The sequence below is a fragment of the Plectropomus leopardus genome, chromosome 2 (assembly GCF_008729295.1).
Source record: "Plectropomus leopardus isolate mb chromosome 2, YSFRI_Pleo_2.0, whole genome shotgun sequence".
In the NCBI taxonomy this organism is placed as follows: domain Eukaryota; kingdom Metazoa; phylum Chordata; class Actinopteri; order Perciformes; family Serranidae; genus Plectropomus; species Plectropomus leopardus.
Genome location: NC_056464.1, coordinates 24,823,180 through 24,848,111, shown reverse-complemented (window position 1 = coordinate 24,848,111; position 24,932 = coordinate 24,823,180). Strand labels below are relative to the sequence as shown.

Here is a 24,932-nt window from a genome sequence, read left to right as displayed (position 1 = left end):
TCTAATTTGGGTCGATGAAGTGGCTGTAAAGCATGAAGAGTCAGCTTGGTTTTAGGTATTGCTGGACAATCTTTGTATTAGCTGCATGACGCTCCTGTTGCTGTTCTGACATTAACCCTCTGTTTTTTTTTGTCATGATTCAGTGTTTTATTTATTTTATGTTTGGCTGCACTGTTTTAACATTGTAAATAAAATAAAACAAAATAAACCCATGAGATAATGTAAATTGTGTCATTGTCAGTAGAATATTTGTATTATTAATATAATACTAGTTAACCTGCAGTTCACTCTGTGATCACCAGATGGCAGCAAAAGTCTGAAAACTGAAATACCTCTCTCGTCTCTGTACTGTTAAGGATTTTTATTTTTATTAATTTATTGTAAAAACAAAAGTATATGCGATACACAAAATAAATCCATACTGATATAGAAAAAAGTATGGAAGAAAAACAGTTACAAGGTAATTACAGGGCTTTTATGGAATAAATTTGCATTATTTTGGTTCTTATTTGTGTGGTAATGTTACAAGGTTGTATGGTAACCTTGTGGTGTGACTTGAATTTGTCAATATGAACAAATATATATTTCATCACAAGAGCAGATTCATTTTTTATCTTTTTTAACAAAACCTTTGCTTTCACAAAATGATCTCATCCCTACCTGTGATACTTTGTGAAGCCCAAAATGATGCCAAAGGCAGCCTCTTATGTTGTATTTTGCCGCATCAGGAGTCGCTGGAAACAAGGGGTCGCCGGTTAAGTTAACCATCTAAAACTTTTGGTTCTGACTTCTTGCAAAAACATGAAGCAAGGCAACGAGGTAATTGGCGAAAACATATATATATATATATATAATTTTTGTGTGTTTTTCTGTTTTTCTAACACTCCTCCCTTTTTTCCATCTATTTTTGAGGTTATATCCTTGTCACCTGTTTCTAATTTCTTGAAATTTGTGGGAGATTTCCTGTCAAGTCGGTGTCTGAACACAGCAGAAGCAATATATTTTGACACCCTGAGAGTAAAACCAGGCTGGCTTTTGAATGCACCCCTTTTTAAGAAGAAATTAAGGTATTTTGTTTTGTTTCTGTGGAATACAATATGTAGACTTGTGTGTGTGTGTGTGTGTGTGTGTGTGTGTGAGTACAATGAAAATAACAACAGGTCAACAGGAAACTTATAGTGGTTTTGTCATGTAGTAATAACAATCGTCATCAGGATCAATATGTGAAAACGTCAGAGGCCAGGACCTCAAGCCGTTGCTCTGATTCATAAAAGAAGATAAAGATCAGCTGCATATAGCTGGAGGTCAGACTGACCTCAGCTTTCAATCCTCGGCTCATTTCCTGTTTTATACCAGCAGGGTGATGATTAAGTTGGTCATACACAGTCTTTCCTTTTGGCGGCAGTTTAAATCGTACCAGCTACACACAGCTAATCCAGCGAAGTGTTAGAGAGAGATGTTTTACTTTGCATGAGTGTTGCAGCAGGATGGAAAAAAGATCTGATTTAAGCACAGATGACCTTCTCCAGATCTGTGAAGGATAGAAATGAGTAGATTTATCAGCTGTACAGTGGAAGAATGCAGAACTGTGTATTGGTTTTGTGGTTACCAGCTTCATGTTTGAAGACACTGTTATAGATCATTCAGATGTACAGTATGTTCAGGTTCTAAGACAGATGGAAACAATTAAAACATCAAATCATTTTTCATGTTTGAATCTGAGCTAAATCAATGCCCACCAACATGGGATCAAGTGCAAATGCAATTAATTCTTCTTTCGCAAAGCTTACAATCTTCAGTTTTTTTGTTCACATGGAAACATGTACATTTAATTATGTGTATTGTGAGGTCATCCTTAACCCTTTGAAACCTGAGCAAATTGGCTCTTTCAGAAACATGGGAAGAAGAACAGAGCAAGAAATGGCCCAAAACTTTGTAAGAAATTAGTAAAATCACAACAAAATTACCTGAAAATAAGAAAAAAGGTAAAAGGAGAGAGAGAGAGAGAGAAACAAAAAAAATGACCTCAAGAAAGAATTATAAGAGAATAATGAATATAGTTTCCTGGACATTTTTCCCTTGCTTTTTGACAATAAGTTATCATTTGTGTACTTGTTTTTTGTCTGTTGATTAAAACACATTAATTTCATGATTGGCCCCTATTCATGATTAAAAATAACTGAATCTTAAACAAAACAAACTGAACATATACATGCTTTTTATTATCATGTCAGAATGAGTGAATTATGAATTATTTTTCTCTAATCCATAAGCTGATGATCTTATTATAGTAATGAAAACAAATTCCCCTCGGTGTCTGTCAGATGTCATCCTGGTTGCTATGGCAGATAAACAGGGAGTGTGTGTGTGTTTGTGTTGCAATGTAAGCGGATTGTCACCCATTAGGGGGCACTTTGATATGAGCCATCTGTTGATGTCTCATCCAGTCTTGGGGAAGTGACTAATCATTACACAAACACACACACACACACACACACACACACACACACACACACACACATAGAGTCAAAGACAGAGACAAAGTGAACAAATACAGCACTAATGAAGCCGGTGTCACTCACAAATCAAGCCTAAAGTAGTCTTTGTTTAAAATTAACAAAACGAAGGACACTGACATTTAACAAATGACGGCTTTTTTATTCTAATAAACTGTTTCCTTTGGGGGAAGCTTGTTTTCTAAAATCCCTTCATCAGCATGTTAAAAGAAGAAACTCATAAAACGGTTTCTTGACTGTGTGAGCAAAGGCCTTTGATCAATGGTGCAACCACTGAACCATATTTTGTTTTACATTTCTACCAATAATCATTTTCTGTGATAATTAACTTTAAAACAAGAAAGAAAACAACCCTGTAAATTAAGTGTACATGTGCTTTGTTGAACATGATCTTGTATAAGTCAGCCCACACTTGCAAAACGATCCCTAAAATCACCAACATTAATCTGAGACGCCATTAAGATAGAAACTCTGTGTTCGATCCTTCACTGATGAATGAATCTGAAACATTATTGCAAACCCTAAGGTGTAAGATGATATTGTAGATTCATCTTGTGGTTCTGAGAAATTAGCTCTGGAGCAAAAATATTTTTAAAAACCCCCCAAAACTAATTAGTTGCCACTCTGTTGTTCATTTCTTTTGTGACTCTTTTGTGTTTAGGTCCATTACTTTGTTGCCTAAGATCACTGAAGTCGTCTAATCAGTTTAACATCAGTGTTTGATTAAGTGAGTGTTCGCACGTATTGTTTGTACATGCAGTTTGGACTACTGGGCAGCAGGGACTGGTGGATCAGAGTCCATTTGCAGGGATTTATCTGTTTAATAACTGGGAGAATTGTGTTGCACTACCCTAAGGGCCACATAATAACGCACTCTGGCGCTCAGTCATCACTAATGCCCTGATCCTGCTAAATGGACCTGGTTAAGTCTCATATTAGGGGGCTGGTTCTTCCTCCATCCTGTCCCTTGTTCCCCTTTGTTCAGTAGGATCTTTCTCCAGCTCTCCTGGGGGTTTTCAGCCGCTGACTATGAGGTGTATATAAGACCCGGCAAGGATATTACCACCACCAAAGTTAGCCAGGACACTGCACAAAGAGGACACTTAACCCTGACCAGGACGAGTGTTTCCTCTGTTCTCGTGGAGCTGAGTCTCTTGAGGTCAACAGGTGTAAAAATCCTCTGCCTTTATCATCAGTACTTGTCTGACCTCACCTTCAGATTGAGACCATGGACACAGCTGCGGTGGCGACTCTTCTGGCACTGGTTGTGGCGATGGCTGGCGTCAGTCAGGCTCTTCACATCCAAGGCAGTCTGGACAAAAATGACATCCTGCCAGGCTCAGAGGAGAACGTGGCCGACCACCTGCTGGGGCTGGTGAGACAACAAAACACTTCAATTCTAGTCTGTGATTTTAACCTGCTGTGACAAGTAGATATACCATTTCTCCCATACAATTCATGCTGCACCCAGTCCAATTTGCCAGAAATTATGTTGGCATCTGAAAATAAAAAAGCTAATTTTGAGACTTATCTCAGTCACACATGGTTATGTGTTAAATACTCAGTCTGTCTCTAGGCAGGATTTAAAAATGGGCTGTCTGCTGAGCCACGTTAGACTGAATGAAATATTCTGTGCACCACTAGAAGTCATGCCAACATTTTCTGAGAAGTCTGTCACCCCATGTGATAGAGTATGTAAATGGGATTTGAGCAGTTTTTATCAAGTGAGACAAGCTAAATCACAGGACTCATTTAGATTTCAGACAGCGTTCGTCTTCATGCAACAGTGTGAAATACACTGTAATACATTCTGGGGTCAACAGACAGTCAGACAGAAGAGGATTCAGATCTTGGAGAAAATTCGAAGGTTTTCCCTCTGTGGCGTGCACAACAGACAGATCAGGGTTTTATTTTGCATAAAGATAAGGGTGGATGTTTATTTGGATAGGCATGAGGTCCATTTCTCCGCCTTTGCACACTGATATCTACATCCCAAGGTCCCTCGCCACAGCAGGACTGCCTGGCTGCAGTTACAACCCCTGGGGTTTGTGCTGCAACCCAGAATTGGATACAGTTAAGGTTCTTGATACTGTCCCAAGAAATTTTTGTGGGGTTTTCATAAATAGAACACAAGCTTTTTGATGCTAAGCTTTGCATTTGTCTGTGTGCATGCTGCTGTGCTGCAGGAGAGTGAAAACACGGATAACAACATCGATGATCGTCTGCTGACTGCGGTGCTGAGAGCTCTGCTGCTCGGATCCCAGAGAGAAACCAGGAACTCTGTCCTCCATCAGCCACAGAGGTCAGAGCCATTATATAACCCGTAATCATCACACACATACATAAAAACAAGCACACAGGACATAAGTCATCTATAACACTGTACAATTTCAACTCTCTATAGCAGTTTCCCTTCAGTACAACATCATCCATGACTCAAATGGACTCTGATTTTTAAAAGAAAAAAAAATATTGTTGATGCACTACAAGATTGTCATCATCATTTATGCCTGTAAAATGTAAAAAACTGAAAAATGCCTATCACAGTTTCCTAGAGTTCAAGGGGATGCCATCAAATATCTTGTTTTTATCCGACCAACATACCAAAAGCCAAAGATATTCTGATAATGTAAGAAAACAAAAGTTGCCAATATTTACACTTTAAAAGCTGGCACACAATATTTTTTTTATATTTTGGTTTGAAAATGGACTTCACCGCAAATTAAAGTAGTTCTTCTGTCAACCAACGTATCATCTACTGATAGCTGCGGCCCCACATCACAGATGTACAGCCATACCTAGATAGTGGACCCTAAGATGGCGTTAATTCTGTCCAATCAGAAATGCTCCTCTGGTGCATACGTCAAAAAACGTGGGTTTAAGTACCTGATAGATGGCCCACTGAATATGTACGGTAATGTTTCTCCTGTTGGCCTCGGCCGTAAGTTCCCGCTCAGCCCATAGACTTTACGTTGTGGTGATGTTATGGAATGATTTTTTAATTACTTGTCTTAGTTTGAGGAAAATTTTACAACTATAAAACCTCCATGGATTAAAAATTAAAAATACAAAGAGTCATAATTGACCTTGTTTGCAGTTTGAGGTGTCAGCAGTTATACAGATGTCTCTTTTACAGTGCTGGACTACGGGAAAAAGCTTTTTGGTGTGCAGGGTAATTTTTTCATTGCACTAGTGTGAGTGGCTGCTGGGAAAAAATTGGAAGCAACACTAAGCTGACTTCCACGGGGCCTGCTTCATGTGCAGATAAAATAAAAACCTTTTTGCTTCTATTTTCAATATCTGAATTTAAAATGTTAAAACAAATTATGATAGAACTTTAAATATCATATATTTGAGGTTGAACTGAATTTGTGGTCTCAGCTTTGAGGGTTTCAGCATTGCACTAAAACTGTTTCCTCTTTGAACTTTAACTGACCTCCTGTTTAACACTCCTTTCTGCTCAGTTTGACAAAAACTAACAAAATATTGTGTAAAATAATGGATGTAGTGATCTCAAGTTCAGCATCTTGGCTGTGGCCATTTGAGGGGTTTTTTTTGGAGCCTGAAGTGACCATATATGGGTGAGAAGTGGTTGATGTAGTACTCACACACTGTGGTGATGCCTCTCAGACAGTGGCCACCTCCTAATTATGTAAATATGTGTTAAGTTAATAGATGAGTTATAGAAAAATGTCCCTGTACAGTTTTCATGAGTGTTGAAATTAGCTATAGACCAAAAGTGTTTTTGTACCATGCTGTAAATATGTTTATTTCTGCTGTAAAGTTGGGGCATTTTAATATGGGGGTCTACAGGGATTGACTCATTTTTGGAGTCAGCCTCAAGTGGCCATTAGAGGAACTGCAGTTTGCAGCACTTCTGCAGTGGATTTATTTTTCAGCTCTGGTGATTGCTGCTTACAAAACAAAATATTTTGTATTTTCAGCAAGTGAATTATATTATATATTATATTATGATTATATAAATGGACAAATATATGGACAATGTTTCTGCTGAGGTCCACTATGTATAAAAATCTTTTTCAAAAAAAGTCTTCCATTTAAATGATATATTACAACATCAGTTCCTGCCTGTTTCTCCACCCTCGCAGGTTTGGCCGCGGCTCCAGAGGGCAGGTAGTGACAGAGGATCAGATAAATTCCCGCGACTGGGATGCTGCCCCTGGTCAGATCTGGAGTATGGCTGTGCCCCAGAGATTCGGCAAGAAATAGTCTGGCAGGCACTGATGTCCTAGCATCAGGCCAAGCAGCACGCAACTGTGGAAAGACAAAATTTGAATGAATAAATCTGAATTAGATTATACTTTTTTTTTTTTTTTTTTTTTTTTTTACCATTGTCCATTAGGCTTTGCTTGACACCAAATGTTTAATTTAAGACACAAGCTTCAGTTTTCTTTTTTTCTTGCTGATTTCCCAAAAGCATGTTGATGGGCACCATTTGTCCAGACTGGAACGATATATAGGTCCAAAAGTGTTTGCTGTAAATTGATTGATACAGATTTTTTGTTATTCTTTTATTCTCTGGTAAATAAAGGAGCTTTGAACTTGGAAAAGATAAACTTGTGTGTATTTGTGTGATCAAAATGGTCAAAAGACAAAGACCAGGATTACAATAATTTGATCAAATACTATTTGCTCAAACTACTGAATCAAATACAAATGATGAGATTGTAAAGACCGAATTTTCTGTCTGGGTTTTGAAATCTGCATGATTAAAAGGAAAAAAACTAACTTGAATAAATATGCTGAAAATATAGATTAAGGCCACTTATTATTATATTCTCTTAAGTAACTCATTAGTTTTTGTATTGTCAGAAAATAATAATATTAAAAAATGTATATCCATCACAACACACAACATTTTTTCAAAAAACTAAAATGTTTGAATTTAGGTTAAAATAATACAGAATAAAAAACAGTGGATGCTTCCATTTAAGAAGCTTTGATAAGCAAGTATATATAAAATGGTCATTGATAATAGACTAATCATTTAATAATATGTTTAAAATAATATGATTTATTGTGGATTTTATGCAGTACTGTCAAAATAATTGCAAGTCTACAGGCTGTGCCTAATCTGTCATTTTTCCAAGTTATTTGGATTTGGTTGCTGGACAACTTCTGTGGTTTTACAACAGCTGCTCAGTTGTAATTGTTTGTAAAACATTTTCCAAATTGATTAGCAGGAGGTTTAGAGCACAGAGCTATATTTGTAAGGTACGCAAAAAAACATAAAAATGTTGCTGCAACAGATTTTCTACAATATGAACATCTGCAATACAAGTACATAATCATTTTTCCACATTAAATTTGGCTCACTCAGACATCAGAGGAATGTAAATTTAGTGACGGACACAAAAAAATGTGCAAAGCATAAATTAAACAAAATATTGCTTGGAGAAATATCACTGGACATTTAGTTTCTGCAATTTTATCTCTACAACCCACAGACAGCTGTGCGCAGGATTAGGTCTCCTGGGACGTGGATGGAGAATGTTTTATCCAGCTATCATCTGTTTAATGTACAGTGATGCACAGCTCTTCTGTACAGACTAGCAGTGGCAGTCATGCTTTTGTGTGTGGTGAATTTACGGGCCACCTGGGGAAGCAGCATGCAATAAGCCTCAGCACTAATTAAAACACAGCAACATGCAATTACTCTATGCTTTCACGGTTTCCGCAGCCAATTACTGGGGAAGGAAAGCACGTCAATCCCTCTTAGGAAGAGTCTTCTATTAGCCTGACCTCTTTTATGTGGCCAGAAGACAAAATGAAGAATAACTGGTGCTGATTGGAGACTATTGACCCATGACCTCTTAATCCCCCACCCCCTTAGGTTCCTGTTAATCTGTGTTTGTTTGTTTTGTTTTCCTGACCATTTCTGTTTAAATCAAGATGCATTGTTGCATCATTTAGCCTAAAACGCAGTTGCAACATAGGTTTTCTAGTTATCTCTTTCTTGAGTGTAGTTTTCAGCATTTCACCATCAAGAGTACTTTTCAGCGTGAAAAAAACCCAATCTGTGGATAACAATGTAGTTGTTTTTACTAACCTAGTTTAACAATTATTATCACAGGAAGCAGGATACAAAACAGGCTAATAAACTGAAAATACACACAGTTATTAGGTCAAGAATGCTCAACTTCAATCAGTCAAATCAGATGTGTAGATAAAATAGAGGTTGTTTCTCAAAAAGTGCCAGCGGAGGATCCCTCGCAGAGGTCCTATAGCTAAGCCTCTAATGTCCTAAAATCTGTCCTACAATCAAAAAGAAACATCCTCAAATCCTAGGAACATCCTAAAATACTTGAAATGTCCTAAAAATCCGACAAATGTCCTAAAATCAGAGAAACATCCTAAAAATCCTAGAAATGTCCTAAAAGCCTATAAAATATCCTAAAATCTTTAAAATGTCCTAAAATTCTAGAAACATCTAAAAATCTAATTAACATCCTAAAATCATAATTACGTCCTAAAATCCTGGAAACACTCTAAAAACTTGAAAATTTCTTAAAATCCAAGAAATGTTGAACATTATAGAAACATGTATGGGGCTTCTGTGACTGGCGCCTGGCCTCCTGTCATTTTTACAAAGCTGGCTCATAAGCAAAAAAAGTTGAGTATCCCTGCCTAATAATAATGGAGCTTTATTTATACAGATGGAAGGCCATTTTGATTGACATTTGTACCTATCAGAATGACCTACTCTGCATTTAACTCTATTTATACTGGTGGTAGGCTATTCTGATGGACATTGCGCCTGACAGAGTGACCTTTGCTACCTTTAACTCTATTTATGCATTTGGTAGGTATTTTGATAGACATTTCTACCTATCAGATTGACCTATTCTGCATTTTACTCTATGTATACAGGTGATAGATCATTCTGATAGATATTTTTCCCTGACAAAAAAGCCCAACTCTTCATTTAACTCTGTTTGGAGAGGTGTTAGGTCATTCTGAATGACCTAAGCTACCTTTAACTCTACACAGGTTTTGGGCCATTCTGATAGATATTTGTACCTGACAAAATAAAATGACTGAAAATATGCAGACGTCTGGTTTAAAACATGCATTTTGAATCTTGGAAATATCACAAATGGATTCAGCATCATCAAAAAAAAAACAACAACAACAAAAAAAAACAACAACAAAACACCTCCTCCCAGACCAACCAGATGACGTTGACCTATCGCGTGCCCCTGCTCTGAACCAGCCCAGGTGTGCTGATTGGGTCTGACACACCCAAACGAGAGAAAATCGCAGCTCAACGCCCACCCGCTTCATCAGTTTTGAGGAAACATGTCGCTCAGCCGGTCTCGTGTGGAGGTATTTTCCATCGGCGCTGCGCATTAAGAGAAGGAAACGCTTTCCGACAGGGGAACACTTTTCGGTACAACAACGGAAACCGTAGTAAAACGGTGTGCGAGTCTCAGTTTCTGATCGGAAAAGGCTGTCTGCCGACAGGGTGAGACCTCAGCAGAAGCTGTTGCAAACAAACATTGTGATTCGGTGTGTTTGTTTATCAGTAGCCTGCTGTCTATACTGTGGTGTGTGCTTAGCAGTTAGCTTAGCTTCTGATGTTTTAAGCGGTATCCATGGATTGTATCTATGGTAACACTGTTAGCAAGCGAAGTAATGATAGTTTTGAGCCGAAGTAAAAGTGTTGGCAAGGAAAACGAGATGTCAGAAAAATAGTAGCTGTATGCCTGAGCTTGAGAGATAATGCTAAATGCTGTAGCTTTCTAGACTTAATGATAAGGAGACAGACAGAACAAAAATATTAATGAGTTGTTATTGTTTGTAGCCCTCATGTTGCTAAGCTAGCAACTTTCTGTCTGTCTACAGTGCGGCTGCTATCCTGTACTTCAAAACACAAGCGTCAAAGAGTGTGTGGGACAATGTGCAAAACAGAAGGAGGGAATATGCCACAAAAAGGTAAGACTTATTTATATAAGCCAGTGGTTTCCAACAAGTTTGATATTTCACACAGTTTAACTACATGGGCTACAAATTGCAAAAATAAAGTGCAGTTACTTAAAATTGTGTTGACATGTAGCACTGCAACCAAAAAAGTGCATATTATTACTTCAAGACTGGTGACTTAAAAACACCACAAAGGCACAGCATGTTATAAGGCCAAGTAATACCAAGAAGAAGGCAATGAAATAGTTTCTGTTGTGGTAAAGACAAACAACTACAACAAAAAACTGGTTGATGTGATAAATGAGGCTCTTAACAAAGTCTGTATTTCAAAAGAAAGTGTGTTTTCATTAACCTTACACATTTACAAGTCACTTGCAGTCCATTCAGAAAGAACCCGTGACCCACTTTGGACCACAACCCACCAGTTGGGAACCATTGTTTTACACAATTTGAATGATTCTTTTTTAGGAACTAACAGTCAGGTGGCAAAGTTGCTAAATACCATAATGAAGTGGGTTGCTTCAGTGGGCTACTATCAGGACTGTTATTCAGTAACTGTTGATTAATTTAGCTATAGTATTTAGCAGTATTTAGCCATACAGACCTGGATACAGCATTCATTCCTGTGAGAGCTGATCAGTAGCATATAAACCCAAAAGGGATGATCCTGTTATTATCAGTGCTACTTACACACTCTGCAGCCTTTAGAGCAGGTGCAAGAGAGACTTGTGGCATCTGAGCGCTGCTGAGTGGCTGACATCCGCTGGCTGAACAGCTAAATTCCAGTTTAGCGCTCCACTAACTTAAGTAGGGATACAATTATTTGTTCCTACTGCTCTTCAAGACTTTACAAATGTTATAAGACCGAAATGTATTCACTGATTTATAGACGGCTTTTCCGCCATGTAAATTTATGGGAAAACATATTTTGGCTCCCATTGCATCATGTGTCAGACCCAGAAGTTGTTATTCCACAGTAAGGCCACCATGTCAAATAGGCTTCAGAGCCTGGAGCAACGGGAGTCTGCTCTCACAATCCATCAACAACAAACTGCCATCAATATAGTAATGAGCCTATAGAGTGCTACAAAAGGAATCCTAAAACATGGAAAAAGAATAGCATTTTTTTCTCCTCTGGATCCTCTTGAAGTCAGTGGGTATTTGGTTAGATGCCTGAAATAGGCCACAAGCTTTACAAGATTTTCACACAAGTTTAAGAGATTGTACGAATCACTAAACCACACTTGTGAAATTTAAAGCTCTTAAATATCTTAAAAAGGCTGTTATTAACAAGTGGCTGAGATTTCTGAAGTTGAAGGCCCTGAATAGTCATCACACTGAGCATATACTCGCTAGTACAGTTAGTAGTTGTGATGTTAAAGTTTGTTTGCTCTGTTTGCTCATAGCCTAACGTTAGCTTTTCACTACTGACGATTACATGTACGCTTCAAAAATCTTAAAAGTGTTGTTCATTTGTGAAGATTATCTTGCTGAACAAAAATTGCAAATATCATATATCAACTTTTGTTCACCACAGAGCTAATTTTCTGCAATAATCCAAAACCCAATGGAAAAATCCCAGAGGCAAGGGAACCAGGACGATGCCAACATCCCAGATGGCCATCTAAAAAACCCCCACATCCCTGCAGCACTATTATGACTTGCCGTATCATGATAAGTTGAGGACGACGCAGTATTAGAAAACTTACTTGGACAAGCTATACAGAGCTGAGATTTAAACTTTATTAGCAGTGTTTTCAAACAGAATTTTCAATTTCAAGAAGATAGACATAAGGGAACTTCAAGACAAGCCCAGTTAAAAATAATCAATCAATCATAAACACACAAGTATGCATTTAATATGCAAACCAAAAAAAGCATAACGACATTCTGCCTACTTCACCAACCTCAGTGAAGACAAGGGAACCTGATCATTTTTTGAGAGAAGGAAATAAATTGTAGTGAAAAGATTTAAAGTGGGATCCCCCACCAGGATGTCTGAGTGTGCAGTAGGAGTACACGTAGGGCAGTGACAATGAGATATGAAAAGTAAATATGAGGTAACCAGAAACATGTTGAGACAAAAAGATAGGACAAAGAGAGAGAGCGAGATCAGGGCGTGGGTGCTGTTGATCACACAGCTGTAGCCTCTGATCTGCACAGCTGAGTTACAGAAAGATTCAATCTGAATTTCATGAGTCTGCAGGGGGTTCAGACAAAAACTCTGTGTGTGCAGCAATTATAACCGACAGAGACAGACAGAGAGATGACACTGAGAGAGGAGGAGGGATTGTTATTGCCACCTACTGTTTGCAGTAACTAACAAAAATATGAACTACCTTTCTGATGTCCTTCTCTGTCCACTGTATGGCTCGCTGACCTTTACTCGACCCCCCTCCCATTTTCCCTAATGGTCATCATCTTGGAAGGCAGCCATCTTTAACACTGGAGAGGGAGGTCTCAGCCATTACCGACCGTGACCATGACACAGCACAATTTGTCACACACAACAGGCTTTAATGGCTACAGGGCGAGTGAAGGATCCTCTGTAAAAAAAAAAAAAAAGGAATGTCAGTGTAAAGGGTAAACTTTAGTGTTGTGCTGTCCTAAATGACGAAAAAGCACAATTATTTTACTTTATGGCTCAACATTTTGCAAGTCACGCTGCTGTTGAAGATTTGTCTTACCATTCCAGGCGGTCCCTGTATTTTTTGACATGGTGTTTTACCATAAGTTGTAAGAAGACTGCTACCATTCAGTGAGTTTGTATTTCCACATTGTTCAAGTAAAACTGTCATTGTTGTCCCCCTCAATATCTAGAACATGTGTATTTCTCCCCTTCAATACAAACATGAAGGTAGCATAGTGAAAGACATTCACACCCTAAATTGATGCAGAAAAGACAGAAATTGTTCCAAAAAAATCACCAGAATAAAGGAAATTAAGATGCTTAAAATGTTCCTGCAGAGGACCACCAAATTTTCCTTTTCACATGCGACCCCCCAACTGTTAAAATGAAGCGAACACCCTTAAACAGTCTTTGAACTTCTGAGTTACAAACATGTTTTGGGCTTTGTGAGATGGTTATCCAGACCTGGGATGCGTAGTATAAAGGGCTAAAGATTGCAAGATTTTTCTTTTCATAGACTTTCTGACCATACTGACATAAATTAAAACCAATAACTGCTTTGAAGAGTTGGGAAAATATATACAAACAGAATTTGTACCACATGAATCTGAAAATTATTGGGAAGAGAGTGTCTGAAATGACCTTTTTGACTCTGCCAAGGAGACTGGTAGATGAAAGAAATCCACAGGCCAAGCATATTTTTCACAAGCCAAAATTATAAATTGCCTTTTTCAGACACATATACATTAATTTGTACTGTAAAAAATAGCAAGGTATTATATTGAATACAAGGTGTAGAGTTGCTTAACTATTGGTTAACAGTTCAGTAAAACTAGACTTTCTTAAGAAACTCAGTTTTGTCAGAGTTTAGGCATGCATGAAACACACCTGTAGTGTGTGTTTGTTTGTCTGTGTGTGTGAAACTCCAGCGCTGGGAGCAGAGAAGCAGAGGAGCAGCAGTGATTGCCCTTAAATGGCACCAAAATGAGTTAGAGCATAATTTTTGTTTGTTACACACATTCATGCGACAACGTGGCGGAGAGCCCGCTGAGATTTACTCACCAAATGCAATATCTTTCTGCTGGATGGTTGTTAATTTTGAACCTTGAGGGAAAGTCTTCACGATTTGCAGTTAAACTTGTAAAACAGTAATACTTGCAAAACTGCTGGTATGTTCCTTTTCTTTAAAGCTTTCCCAACCAGAGACACAAACAATGTGCTTCTAATAGGAGATAACAACGACTGTACAATTTTACTAGTGTTTTCCTTTCATGAGAGAGGGTGTATAAGATACGCAGGTCTCCCTCTTTCTCTTTGTCTCCCTCTCTCTCTGTCTCACACACACACACACACACACACACGCGCGCGCACAGAGCATGTGGTCTTTTATTAACTTCCTTCTCTGCTTTGATGACAAAAACATTCAGGAAAAAGCTCTTGTTAAAGTGACAACTTTTTATTGTCACTCTCACTCTTTCTCTCACAGCTACAAGAAAAAGAATATGTGTCTTTTACGGTTTTATGTGCAGTTCTAGTGGAGCAACATCACGACCAGGTTAAAAAAAGGAAAAAGGATGTTGTCATTTATTTATACTGTCACACTCCGCTCTGCCTCTCTCCTGCTGCTGTGGGATTTTTTCCACTTATTCCACTCCCACTTCTCTCTCCACCCGGCCACTCCCCCTCTTCAGCCTCATCACCTCCACCTGGTGCTCCCAGCTGCCCTTTATCTCCAATTAAGCCAGTATTTAAGCAGCCTCACTCCACTTACTCTGCCAGATTTGCCCTTGCTTCTATGCCTGACCTTCCAGCACTAACTCTCGTACTGTTTTCCTGGTTTCAACTTGGCTCGCCTCTGACCATTTCTCCTCCCCGGCTCCGGCTCCTCCTCCTCACCTACGCCTAGGCCTGCTGGCTACAAGGGAAGGTGCGGATGAACCCAGCTAAAGTCTCTGCAGTCACCTCCTGGCCTGTTCCTGACTCCGGCAAACAACTTTAATGATTCCTGGGGTTCGCTTACTTCTTCCACTGCTTCATCTGCAACTACAGCTCTGTGGCCACCCTACTCACCAACCCCACCCTCTCTAAGGCGCCCTTCCAGTGGACCCCTGCTGCTGATTGGGCTTTCCAGACTCTTTCCAGACTTCCTCCAGATCCCTGACCCTGAGCGCCAGTTCGTGGTAGATGTGGATGCCTCTGATGTTGGGGTGGGAGCTGTATTATCCCAAAGATCGGCCTCTGACCATAAGCTCCACCTCTGCACCTTCTTCTGCTGAGAGAAACTATGACACCTGGAACAGAGAATTGCTGGCGGTGAAAATGGCCCTGGAAGACTGGCGGCACTGGCTGGAGGGCACCAAGGAACGCTCCTTGTTTTGGACTGATCACAAGAACCTGGAATATGTCCATACAGCCAAGAGACTGAATTCCAGGCGCGCTGGTCCCTCTTCTTCACCCGGTTCCACTTCACTTCCTACCGTCTACTTTCCTGATGTCCTGTCCTGGCAGTTCCAATCTCTCTGGATCCCTCCTCCTGGTCACAGCAGCTCCTGTAGGTGGAGTACGCCCATAACTCCCTCACCAGGTCCGCCACAGGCCTCGTACTCTTCCAGTGTGCCTATGGCTACCAGCCTCCGCTCTTCCCAGACTTGAAGGAAGAGGTTTCCTGCCCGTCTGTCCGCCGAACCTGGGTCCAGGCACGCTCAGCCCTTCAGCGCTTCGTGGATCGCTACACTGCTTCGGCCAATCGGCGATGATCTCCTGCTCTGGCCTACCGGGTTGGTCAGACGGTATGGCTCTCCACCCAGGACCTACCTCTCCGGGTGGAATCCAAGAAGCTCGTTCCCAATTTCGTTGGCCCATTCTCCATCCAGAGGGCAATCACTCCGACGGCAGTGCGACTGAAGCTTCCTTGCTCCATGCGCATCCATGCGCATCCAACCCACCTTCTACGTGTCCAAGGTGAAGCCGATCCATGAGAGTCCACTGGTGCCAGCAGTTCCTCCACCCCCTTCTCCTCGAACTGTTGCCCTGGTTTTGACTCTGTGCACTCCCTGGTTCTCATCTGCCTGCGGCTGTCCGGTGTTCTACTGCTTTGGCTCTGTCGAGAGATTGTCTTTCTTCCGGCCGTCTTCAGAGCCTCCCACCACGTGAAACATCTCCATGTTAGTGCCACTGGTGTTTATTGTTCTGATGGAACATTGATTCCCCGCATGTCTTTGTTGATCCTGCTGCCTGCTCCTACTGGATTCCTCTGCTCTGCTGCATGCTTGCCTGACGCGAACTGCTGCGTCCTTGACCACGAACCCTGCCTGCCCCTCTCTGGAGTTCCCGCTTTTCCCACACGCTCCTTGCTGTAAGTGTTTCTGCAACTTACCTGATACATTCACCTGCAAGTCCGCTCCACGTTCGCAATTTCCCCACTCAAACTCTGAACGTGAGCTCGCCCCAGTTTCTCTCCAACTCTACAACTCTGCTTGACCCATGAACTCTGCTCCACCCCAGAACTGATAACTGTCTGTACTTACCTGCAACCTGATTGTACTTACCTTTGCTCCATTAAACCTGCCAAAAGATTAAATAACATTCATTACCAACTACTTACCTGCTCTGTTGTGCTGCAATTGGGTCCTACCACACCGCTTTACATATACGTGAATTTAGAGAGAGGGAGTCCTTCAGGTTAGATGATGAAAATATTCTCTTTATCCAGCTAGCTGTAGATTTCTCCCCATCTTGTCCAGTTACTATAAATGAGTACATATAGGCAAATAAAAACCGACACTTGACTTAAAAGGCACATATTTAAAAACACCCTTGTGGCCGATGGTCTGGAGCTTGTGCCATATGGCCGCAGTGTCCCTGGTTTGATTCCAGCTGGGGGCCTTTGTTGTGAGCGAACCCACACCCTCCTTTTCTTGGCTCTTTTTTCCCCCCTTTTTACTGTCTGTAACGCAGTGTGCAACTGTTACAAAAGAAAAATGTCTTATATAATGTACGTATATTGCTTATACAAACATAGTAAAGTGGTCTAAATATGTGACTGCCATCCTCTATAAATAATCTATAAAGCTAGTCAGTGTCTGGAGGAAACTGTGAAAACATATTTTCATCACTTTCCAAGATGAGCTTTAAGCTATTGAATTAAATTCTAATTTTTAATTTGTTTGAAAATTTGGAATTCAAGTTAGTGGGATACATTTGCTTGTAATTGCCTGGCTTATTTTTCATTCGCCCCTCATAATGTACAGCAAATCTGTAACGACACAGCAGTCATATGCCTCTTGGCTGGTGTCAGGTATCAGGGCCCAGTAGACGTGTGGTGTAGGGACACTCAGGCTAAGAGGCGATCAATAAAGATTGTCCTGTCCAGGCAGCAGTGAGGACAAGCTTGGACAGATATGAACAAAGCTCAGATGATCATTGAAACAGCTTTATCAGCTTTAGGAGCTAGAGTTTAGACTCAAAACTGTCATCCTGTGACCTTCTTATTTATGAAATATACTGTAGTGTTGTGAGTAAAAGAGCTGTTATTCATTAAAAAAACATGTTAACATATTTGTCTGTGACTCATGGGTGAAATTAGTGTATTAAATATTGTCAGAGGTGTATGTACATAAAGTGTAAGGGAGATGATTCATTCTGAGTGAGTCTCTGTATTTGAAATACCATATAGGCTATATTTAAGCATGTGTAGGAAGGTGATTTTAAAAATACTTTCTCATGAAGCAGAGGCCCGATCATGCATCTTTTCCTACCTATCCAACAGATAGAGAAAGAGAGGGAGAGTATGTCTTTTGTCAGCCTCTCTCTCCCGGCTGTGCAGGGGCTGCTGCAGAGAACAGCCCCGATCTCAGACATCCAATACAGTCAGAAAGAAATGTGAACAGGGGGTGGGACTTGTGTAAGAGGAGTGGAGTACAGCGAATGAGAGTGAAGGAGAGGTGTTCCTAGCCCAGAATGCCCTTGCCTCAGTGCTGAGAGCCGGGGGAGACGGAGAGGAAGGAGAGTGAAGCCGGGGGTAGAGACGCCAGCAGGTGCTGAGGATAGAAACAAACAGGGTGCCAAAAAAGCTACTTAAATCAGGGAAAAGTGTGTTAAAAGATAAAACTCAAGGGCAGAAAATAGTAAAACTGAAACTAGATTAGAATCTTATTTTTTTCTGAGCAGGATCCCACTTATTTTCTTTTTCAGCCTCCCTCACTGAGCTTACCCTTCTTTATTGTACGGATTTTCCTTCTACGGCTCATCCCCTCCTCCTCCTCTTCAACCTGTCCTCTTCTTTGACAGACAGAGCCACCATGGACACCGGGAGCCCCAGGAAGATACAGTTCACTGTCCCCCTACTGGACACCCACCTGGACCCGGAGGCAGCAGAGCAGGTGAGGAGGAGGGAGAGGGGAAGGGAGGCAGGGGGGGGGGGGGAAGAGGAGGCGGTTAGGGTGATGTGGGACTTTCAGGCTTGTAAATCTTTAATGCATCAGTGGCATGAATGGACTTTTAGCAAGATCATCATTGTGGAAAAAGATGTGATATGTTTATGTTTGTCACAGAGAACTGAAAAACATTGATATCAGTCATCAAGGCAAACGGCTGCAGACATAGCGGAGCAACTCAACTGGAATAAAAAGCGCAGTGTGCTGTGTCCAAAATGCGTGTATAGACTGATGACAAATTGCTGCCTTAAAGAAACCACAATTTCAGTGTCTTATTACTCCCCCTGCACCTAATTAGCAAGCTGTCTCTTTTGGATGCAGTGCTAAAGTGACCATGATGATTTTAAGATTGATTTTTCCACCTCCACTCACAGAGTAGCAGGTTGTGAGAGACACAGTATCTCAGCAGTGTTAAATAGGCGTGTTGCAGTGTATAGATGTGTCTCCAGTGGGTTTGGTGTTTTTTTTGGTTTGAGTGACTGGCTGCACACACTATACAGCAGTGAAATACTGTTAAAAGTTGCCTGGTATTAATTAAGATTTGACTAAATCAAACTGCTGTCTGCAATGTGACAATTCTGCCACATTGATCTTAATTATGCTGGATGGCATGGCTCAGTTTAAAGCAGATTCTCAATGGAGAATATTAGAATGATGGAAAGGTCTTTTATTCACCTATTTTAAGATCTCATAAACTCAGCATCCCTGAAAGACACAAAAAGAACTCTTATTAGTGACTGAAAAACCCAGTGGGGTCAATTCAGGTGTCTTCAGAGATTGTAGTGGAAAGACGTGTCCCATTTTCTCACTTTTATAAATATAACATGACCAGGACAGGTCATTAATAACAAATGAGCCTCAAGTAAAACCAGCAACGATTTATGAGTCTGACTGCACCCCGTTTATACTTCCCTTTTTTTCTGCGGGTCACTTTTTTGCCCACTGTGACTGTAAGAGAGGAGATTTTAGGAGGACTGTGTTGTGCATGTGTGTATGTGAGTTTGTCCTTGTGAGGACATTTTATTGGATGGTTGGGACTATAGTATGGTCAGGGGTAAGGCTCGCGCAAGATGCCACCTGCAACTAAGTTTTGTTCAAACATTCAATTTTAAGTAGGAGTCGACCCAAATTTGGTTTTTCTGGACCAATATCGATACCCATACCAATAGCGATAACAATTATTAGTACTTGATGAGACCGATAACTAATAACACGATAACCCAATATGCATTTTCAGGAACAATAAAAACATTCCTAACGAAATTTAGAATTTGGAATACAACAAACTCCAACACAAAACTTTGTTTAAATGCATTTGGCAAATGTTTAATCAATATTGCAGACTGCCTTCTCAGGTGTTGGTTGGGTGTAATACGCATGCTTTTTCATTAATTCATTTTATCAGCGATCATTAAAATAAAACGCCGATACAGACAATCAGCAAAATGTCAGATATCAGCCCTGATGAATGTCCAGGCTGATAATCTGTCGACTCCAAATTTTGATATCATTATCTTGCCCATTGATAATTGGACATGCTGACTGGAGAAGCTGGGGATCTAACTGCTGACCTTTAGGATCAGTGCACAACCTGCTGTACCACCAGATGAACAGAAGCTGTCAAATATAAATATATTTAATGTTTCAGTGCTGGATGTTCATAAGCATAGCCAAAGTTTCAAATAATGAGGTAAAAGTATATAAAAGTAATCCCTCTAAACCAAAACCTCAGGTTTCAGATCACTCGGACTATCTGTTTTTTGACTCTTTTTCTTCTTTGGCCTTAAGCTGACTTCAGATAATGACAGATTCTTTATATGGTTATCAGTTTATGTTCAGAAGCTTTTATTGGTAATTTATCACAATAGAAGGTCCTCTGTTACAATCACTTGCCCGCTGCAGGGCAGTGCAGAGACGCCGCAGAAGACCCGGAAATGCTGACGAATCAGAGCCGACTGGGCTTTTTCAGAATTGATGCTTAAAGAGACAGGTGCTAAAATTAAGTGTTTCAGACAGAGGTTGAATAGAGCTGTTCAGCTTAGACAGTGTGAAGAAAATAAAGTGTTTTTAAAATAATAAAACAAGTTAACATGTTCTTTTAGGAACCCAAATTACAAAAGAGTACAAAAAGACCATCTGTCCAAGTACCATAGTTTTCATGTTTTATGTGAATAAAAGAGGATTTAATGTGGCTTTTTTGACACCAAAGCAACAACATAAAGCAACAACATAACTTAAATGTCAAAGTTAAGACCTCTACAAAATGATCTCAATTAGTAATGAATTGAAAGTGCAGAATAAGTGTTTCACCCCCTTTAACAGGGCAAACCCAAATCATCACTGGTGCAGCCAGTTGGCCTTTTACTCAGCAGACATTTTAACTTGTCTTATAGAGACAGAGCCCAACATGTCATATATCAGAAACAACACCCAAAGGAAAAGGAATACTGTCAGCAGCATAACATGCAAACAAGTGCTGGAATGCTAACAAAATGCCTGTAGCTAGCTAAAAGCATTAGATACTAGCAAGTTAAATGTATATTTTAACACCTTGAAGTCTCCTGGAGATGGAGAGTGATTGTTAGCTTCAACCTCTACAGTTTGTCTGGTCAAATTTTCGAAATACTTGCTGCTCAGGGTATATTAAGTGTCAGGATCCCACAGCTTCTCTCCATTCCCTCTGCTGATCCCTCACTTCTGTATCCACTTTTTTCATCTTAAAAGCTTAGTTTGGAAGCTCATAAAAACTTAATTCTTGGTTGTTTACATCATTGGTAGTTCATCCCATCACACAGCGCATTTTAGTTTTTTTGTCTGTTGTTTGCTAGCAGATGGAAAAGACACAGAGGCACCATGCAAAGTCATACAAAGTCAGTGGAGAGTGATGGATTGTTTTCCCACCCGGTGGGGAGTGTTTCCATAGCAGGAAATTCACAGGTGAAACAGACTTCATTAAGGATGACTCAGTTTCATTTTGTGCCCCAGTAAGCCGTGACAGTGAGCCAGCATTCACAATATCAAAGCCCTGCAAGTAGCTAACCTAAATAGAGTGCAGTTGTTATTAATGTTACTATTAAAGGTGCTGTATATGACATTCAGAGCATTAACATGACAGCAAACAACGAAAGGCCATGTAAAGAACGTTCCTCTGTGTGTGTTGCAATCTGAACTCGTATGTTGTGTGCTTTAGTAGATGGTCTAACTGCATGTGCGTGGCAGTGCATGTGAATACCTGTGTGTTCCACTGGCTTGTTAATTCCCGCTGCTCTGCCTGTGCTCATATGGCAGGTAGAGCTAGTACGGTAACACAATAGCATTGGCTCATGTTAATACCATTAGCTCTGTGAATACTGTTGTTATGTTGCTAGCAAGCCACAGGCTTAACCACCTCCATGTTGAGAATTGTGTGGGGGCATGTTTACATTCAGTAATTACATCTCCATTCATTATTTGTACTAACAATCAGTGTATTACTTTGCACAGTGTATTTAGATTTTGGACATGTAGTCCATTTCAGGTATATAATATGGCCTTGTTTCTCACATACCTCATTTGTTTTTGCAATACATGTTAAGTAGCTTCCGTGCTGTTACACTACAAGTTCCCTGGGGAACATGTAGTGTAACAGGGATTAATAAAGTATTTCATCGATCCATCTAGCTGTCAAACTAGCTGAATTCACACTGCCTACAAAGAGTTAAGCCAGCTTTAGTGTTATTATTTATTTCTCATAGGCTGGGTACAAAATCACTCCCTGTTAAATATATAGAGCAATGTGTCATTGTTATTTTGGTGTCTGTGTTTATTCATTGTGCTGTGCCCTAAATGCAATGAAACAAAGAGTCAAGGGCATGTACACTACTCTACTAACAGTGTAATGCTCCAGTTTTTTTTCTGGATCTGAAAACTACAGTTGAGCAACTCTACACCTGTCAGAGATGATATTATAAAGCAAGTACTGAATGAATAAGAATCCTGTGATCTGTAGTGTCAAATCACACTTGCTATCACTATGGTAACCACAGGCACCGCCAAATCAACCAGGACTGAAATCGTCAGGATTATAACTTTAATGAAACCACTAGGAGATGAGCATAAAGATTGGATTGCGTGATTATCCAGGCTTGAAACTTATTAGTTTGTGCTGTTTGTTAGTTTATGTTGCCGTTTGAACTAAGACTCATCATTATGTGTGGAATTGGCCAAGTGATATTAGGGACACTGTGTCTGTAAATTGGTGCCTGTGGGTCATTTATTTTAAAAAAATGTGTTTGTGTAGCTATGTGTGTGTCTCTCTATCTTTAACAATGCTCATCCTTGCAGTGCATTTGTCTCTTATTTTCTCTCTAAAAGATACAGACGTAATTAAAGTCTTCCTGTCTGTCCTGTTGGTGTCTGTGTGTCAGGGAGCCGGTGTTCACTGTCTGTATTTATTCAATCGCACATCTGATCCCAGGGTGCAGACGTTCTATATACGAGCTTAAACACCTCCAGCCTGGTGTTTACCTACTTCTCCTTGCCAGCAGACAGATCTCCTTTTAGCTCCAAGTAAAATTCACTTTGTGTCTTCTGCAAAGACCCGAGAGAGTTCTTAGCTCTTAGCCTCAATAAGCATGACCAAAGCTTGGCTGATTGCCACTGAGACTATGCCCTTGTTGAATATGCTATTTATTCGAGGACCAATCTGAGTGGTCACTGAAGAAAAAGAAGAAAAAAAAAAAACACAAAAAGGAAACGTGGGTGTGTTCTTGTGGCCGTGCAAGCACACTTATGAATGTCACGCCAGGGGGCTTCACCCATGGTTCAGTAATCTCTGCAACCTGACTCCCACCAACATGGTGAATCAGCCTCCGTGGAGACCTGCACGTCAGTCAGAATTGCCTCCCTGAGGTCTGACCCTCTCAACAACAGCACACACTCTCTTATCCACACACAGATACAGTGTGTTCCACTCTTATCGTAACCTTACGTTAGAGCTCACTGTGTACTTATGAGCACAAACTGACTGTACTCATGGAGGCCAAGACCTGATGGTGACGGGGGATAGTAGTGTCCAGATTATTTTGATGCAATTTCTTAGAAATTCTGCTGACTAGTGGGGTAGGAATAGGTTGTGGTGCAGTTTGATTATTTGATGAAATAGCTTGACATTTTTGGAAATAGGCTTATCCCAATAAGATACTACTCTCCCATCTGTCCCTTAAATATGAAGCTGGAGCCAGAAGACTCTCAGCTGCTTATTTTATACTCATTTTCCACCAAGTATTAGGGCATGTAAGCATTTTTTTTTAAAACACAAGGTAAACCTGTTTAACATAGGCAATGGACTTCTTTCCCATTGCCAGTAGACCAGATTTGTGTACACGACTTTGCAGCAGATAAGAATGTGTCTCTCTCTCTCTCTCTCTCTCTCTCTCTCTCTCTCTCTCCCTCTCTGTGTGTGTGTGTGTTTTCTTTTTTTTTGGTGTGTCACATTTGATGTTTTGGCAGGCCGGAGAACAGTTAAACAATAGAGAGCAGCATAGATGGAGGTCTGTGAAAAATTTACGTATATCGTTTTCATATATCTGCTACTTCTTCTGTCTCTCTTTCAAACTCAGTGCAGACTTATTTGGATCGATGTTTTAGTCCTGCGTAGGCGGAGACCGACGGAATTTTCTGTTGGCGCATCATTGCATCTTGCTGGTAAAGGGGCTAAAATTAGGGGGTGGCCTATTCTCCGGTGTTTGTTGCGTCAGTGCAGCTTGTGTCTGGTTTACCTGACTGAACTTTGTTGCATTAAGTATTTGTTTTTTGTTGTGCTCACAATTCAGGGCAGATAATACATAATATATAAGCCATGTTGAGTTGTTTTGCTTTTGTACTTGCAGTGGCCAGTGGTGAGTGAGGTTGTAGTAAACTCCGCATCGCATCGCATCAAGCTGAAATTAAACGGGTGCTCATGAACAGTCTCATACTGCATTTTGTTTATCGTATGTCGTGTTTTGCGGCGGGTGGTGCTATCGCTTCTTACACACACACGAGACAGCTGAGTGGATGAGTGTTGCTGAGGGTTGTGCTTCATCTTGCTGTGCGTGAAATTAAAACAGCTGACATAAAACAAAGGATCAAATGAGGCTCTATAAGCTAAATAATCCCGATCCTGATCAGTCAAAAAATACCTTGATTGGCCCCAATACCGGCGTCTAAGATTGGATTGGGACATCCTTTCTTTTATATACATATTTCACAAACATTAGAGCATGGATGTTGACCTGGATACAGCATTAAAGGTGGAACTCTGTTCATTCCTATGAGAGCTGCTCAGTGGTGCATGTGGCCAAAAATGTTCCATTTCTGTGTTTTGAAAGTACTTGGATTTCCCACATTTTGGGGCCCATAGAGCATGCAAACCAGAGACTTGAGGCG

At 40.3% G+C, this 24,932-nt stretch overlaps 2 protein-coding genes across 4 annotated transcripts in view; both read left to right on the top strand.

Moving 5' to 3' along the window:
* Positions 1-3,617: 3,617 nt before the first annotated feature.
* On the top strand, positions 3,618-6,751 carry npffl (neuropeptide FF-amide peptide precursor like). Its single transcript, XM_042494689.1, has 3 exons — positions 3,618-3,891; positions 4,703-4,818; positions 6,626-6,751. The coding sequence occupies exons 1-3, from the start codon at positions 3,745-3,747 to the stop codon at positions 6,744-6,746; spliced, it is 384 nt and encodes a 127-aa protein (XP_042350623.1). The 5' UTR covers positions 3,618-3,744; the 3' UTR covers positions 6,747-6,751.
* A 3,095-nt stretch (positions 6,752-9,846) lies between these two features.
* The window catches only part of LOC121952994 (protein phosphatase 1 regulatory subunit 1A-like), a 42,511-nt gene continuing 27,425 nt past the window's right edge, over positions 9,847-24,932 (top strand). The window contains exons 1-3 of one of the 3 annotated variants that reach the window (XM_042499900.1): positions 9,847-10,002; positions 10,383-10,472; positions 18,379-18,470. In XM_042499900.1, the coding sequence (XP_042355834.1) occupies positions 10,436-10,472; positions 18,379-18,470 (129 nt within the window). In that variant the 5' untranslated portion in view covers positions 9,847-10,002; positions 10,383-10,435. Of the gene's footprint in view, positions 10,003-10,382; positions 10,473-18,082; positions 18,126-18,378; positions 18,471-24,932 lie in introns of those variants that run through there. The other 2 variants (XM_042499916.1, XM_042499908.1) reach the window with 2 other exon arrangements.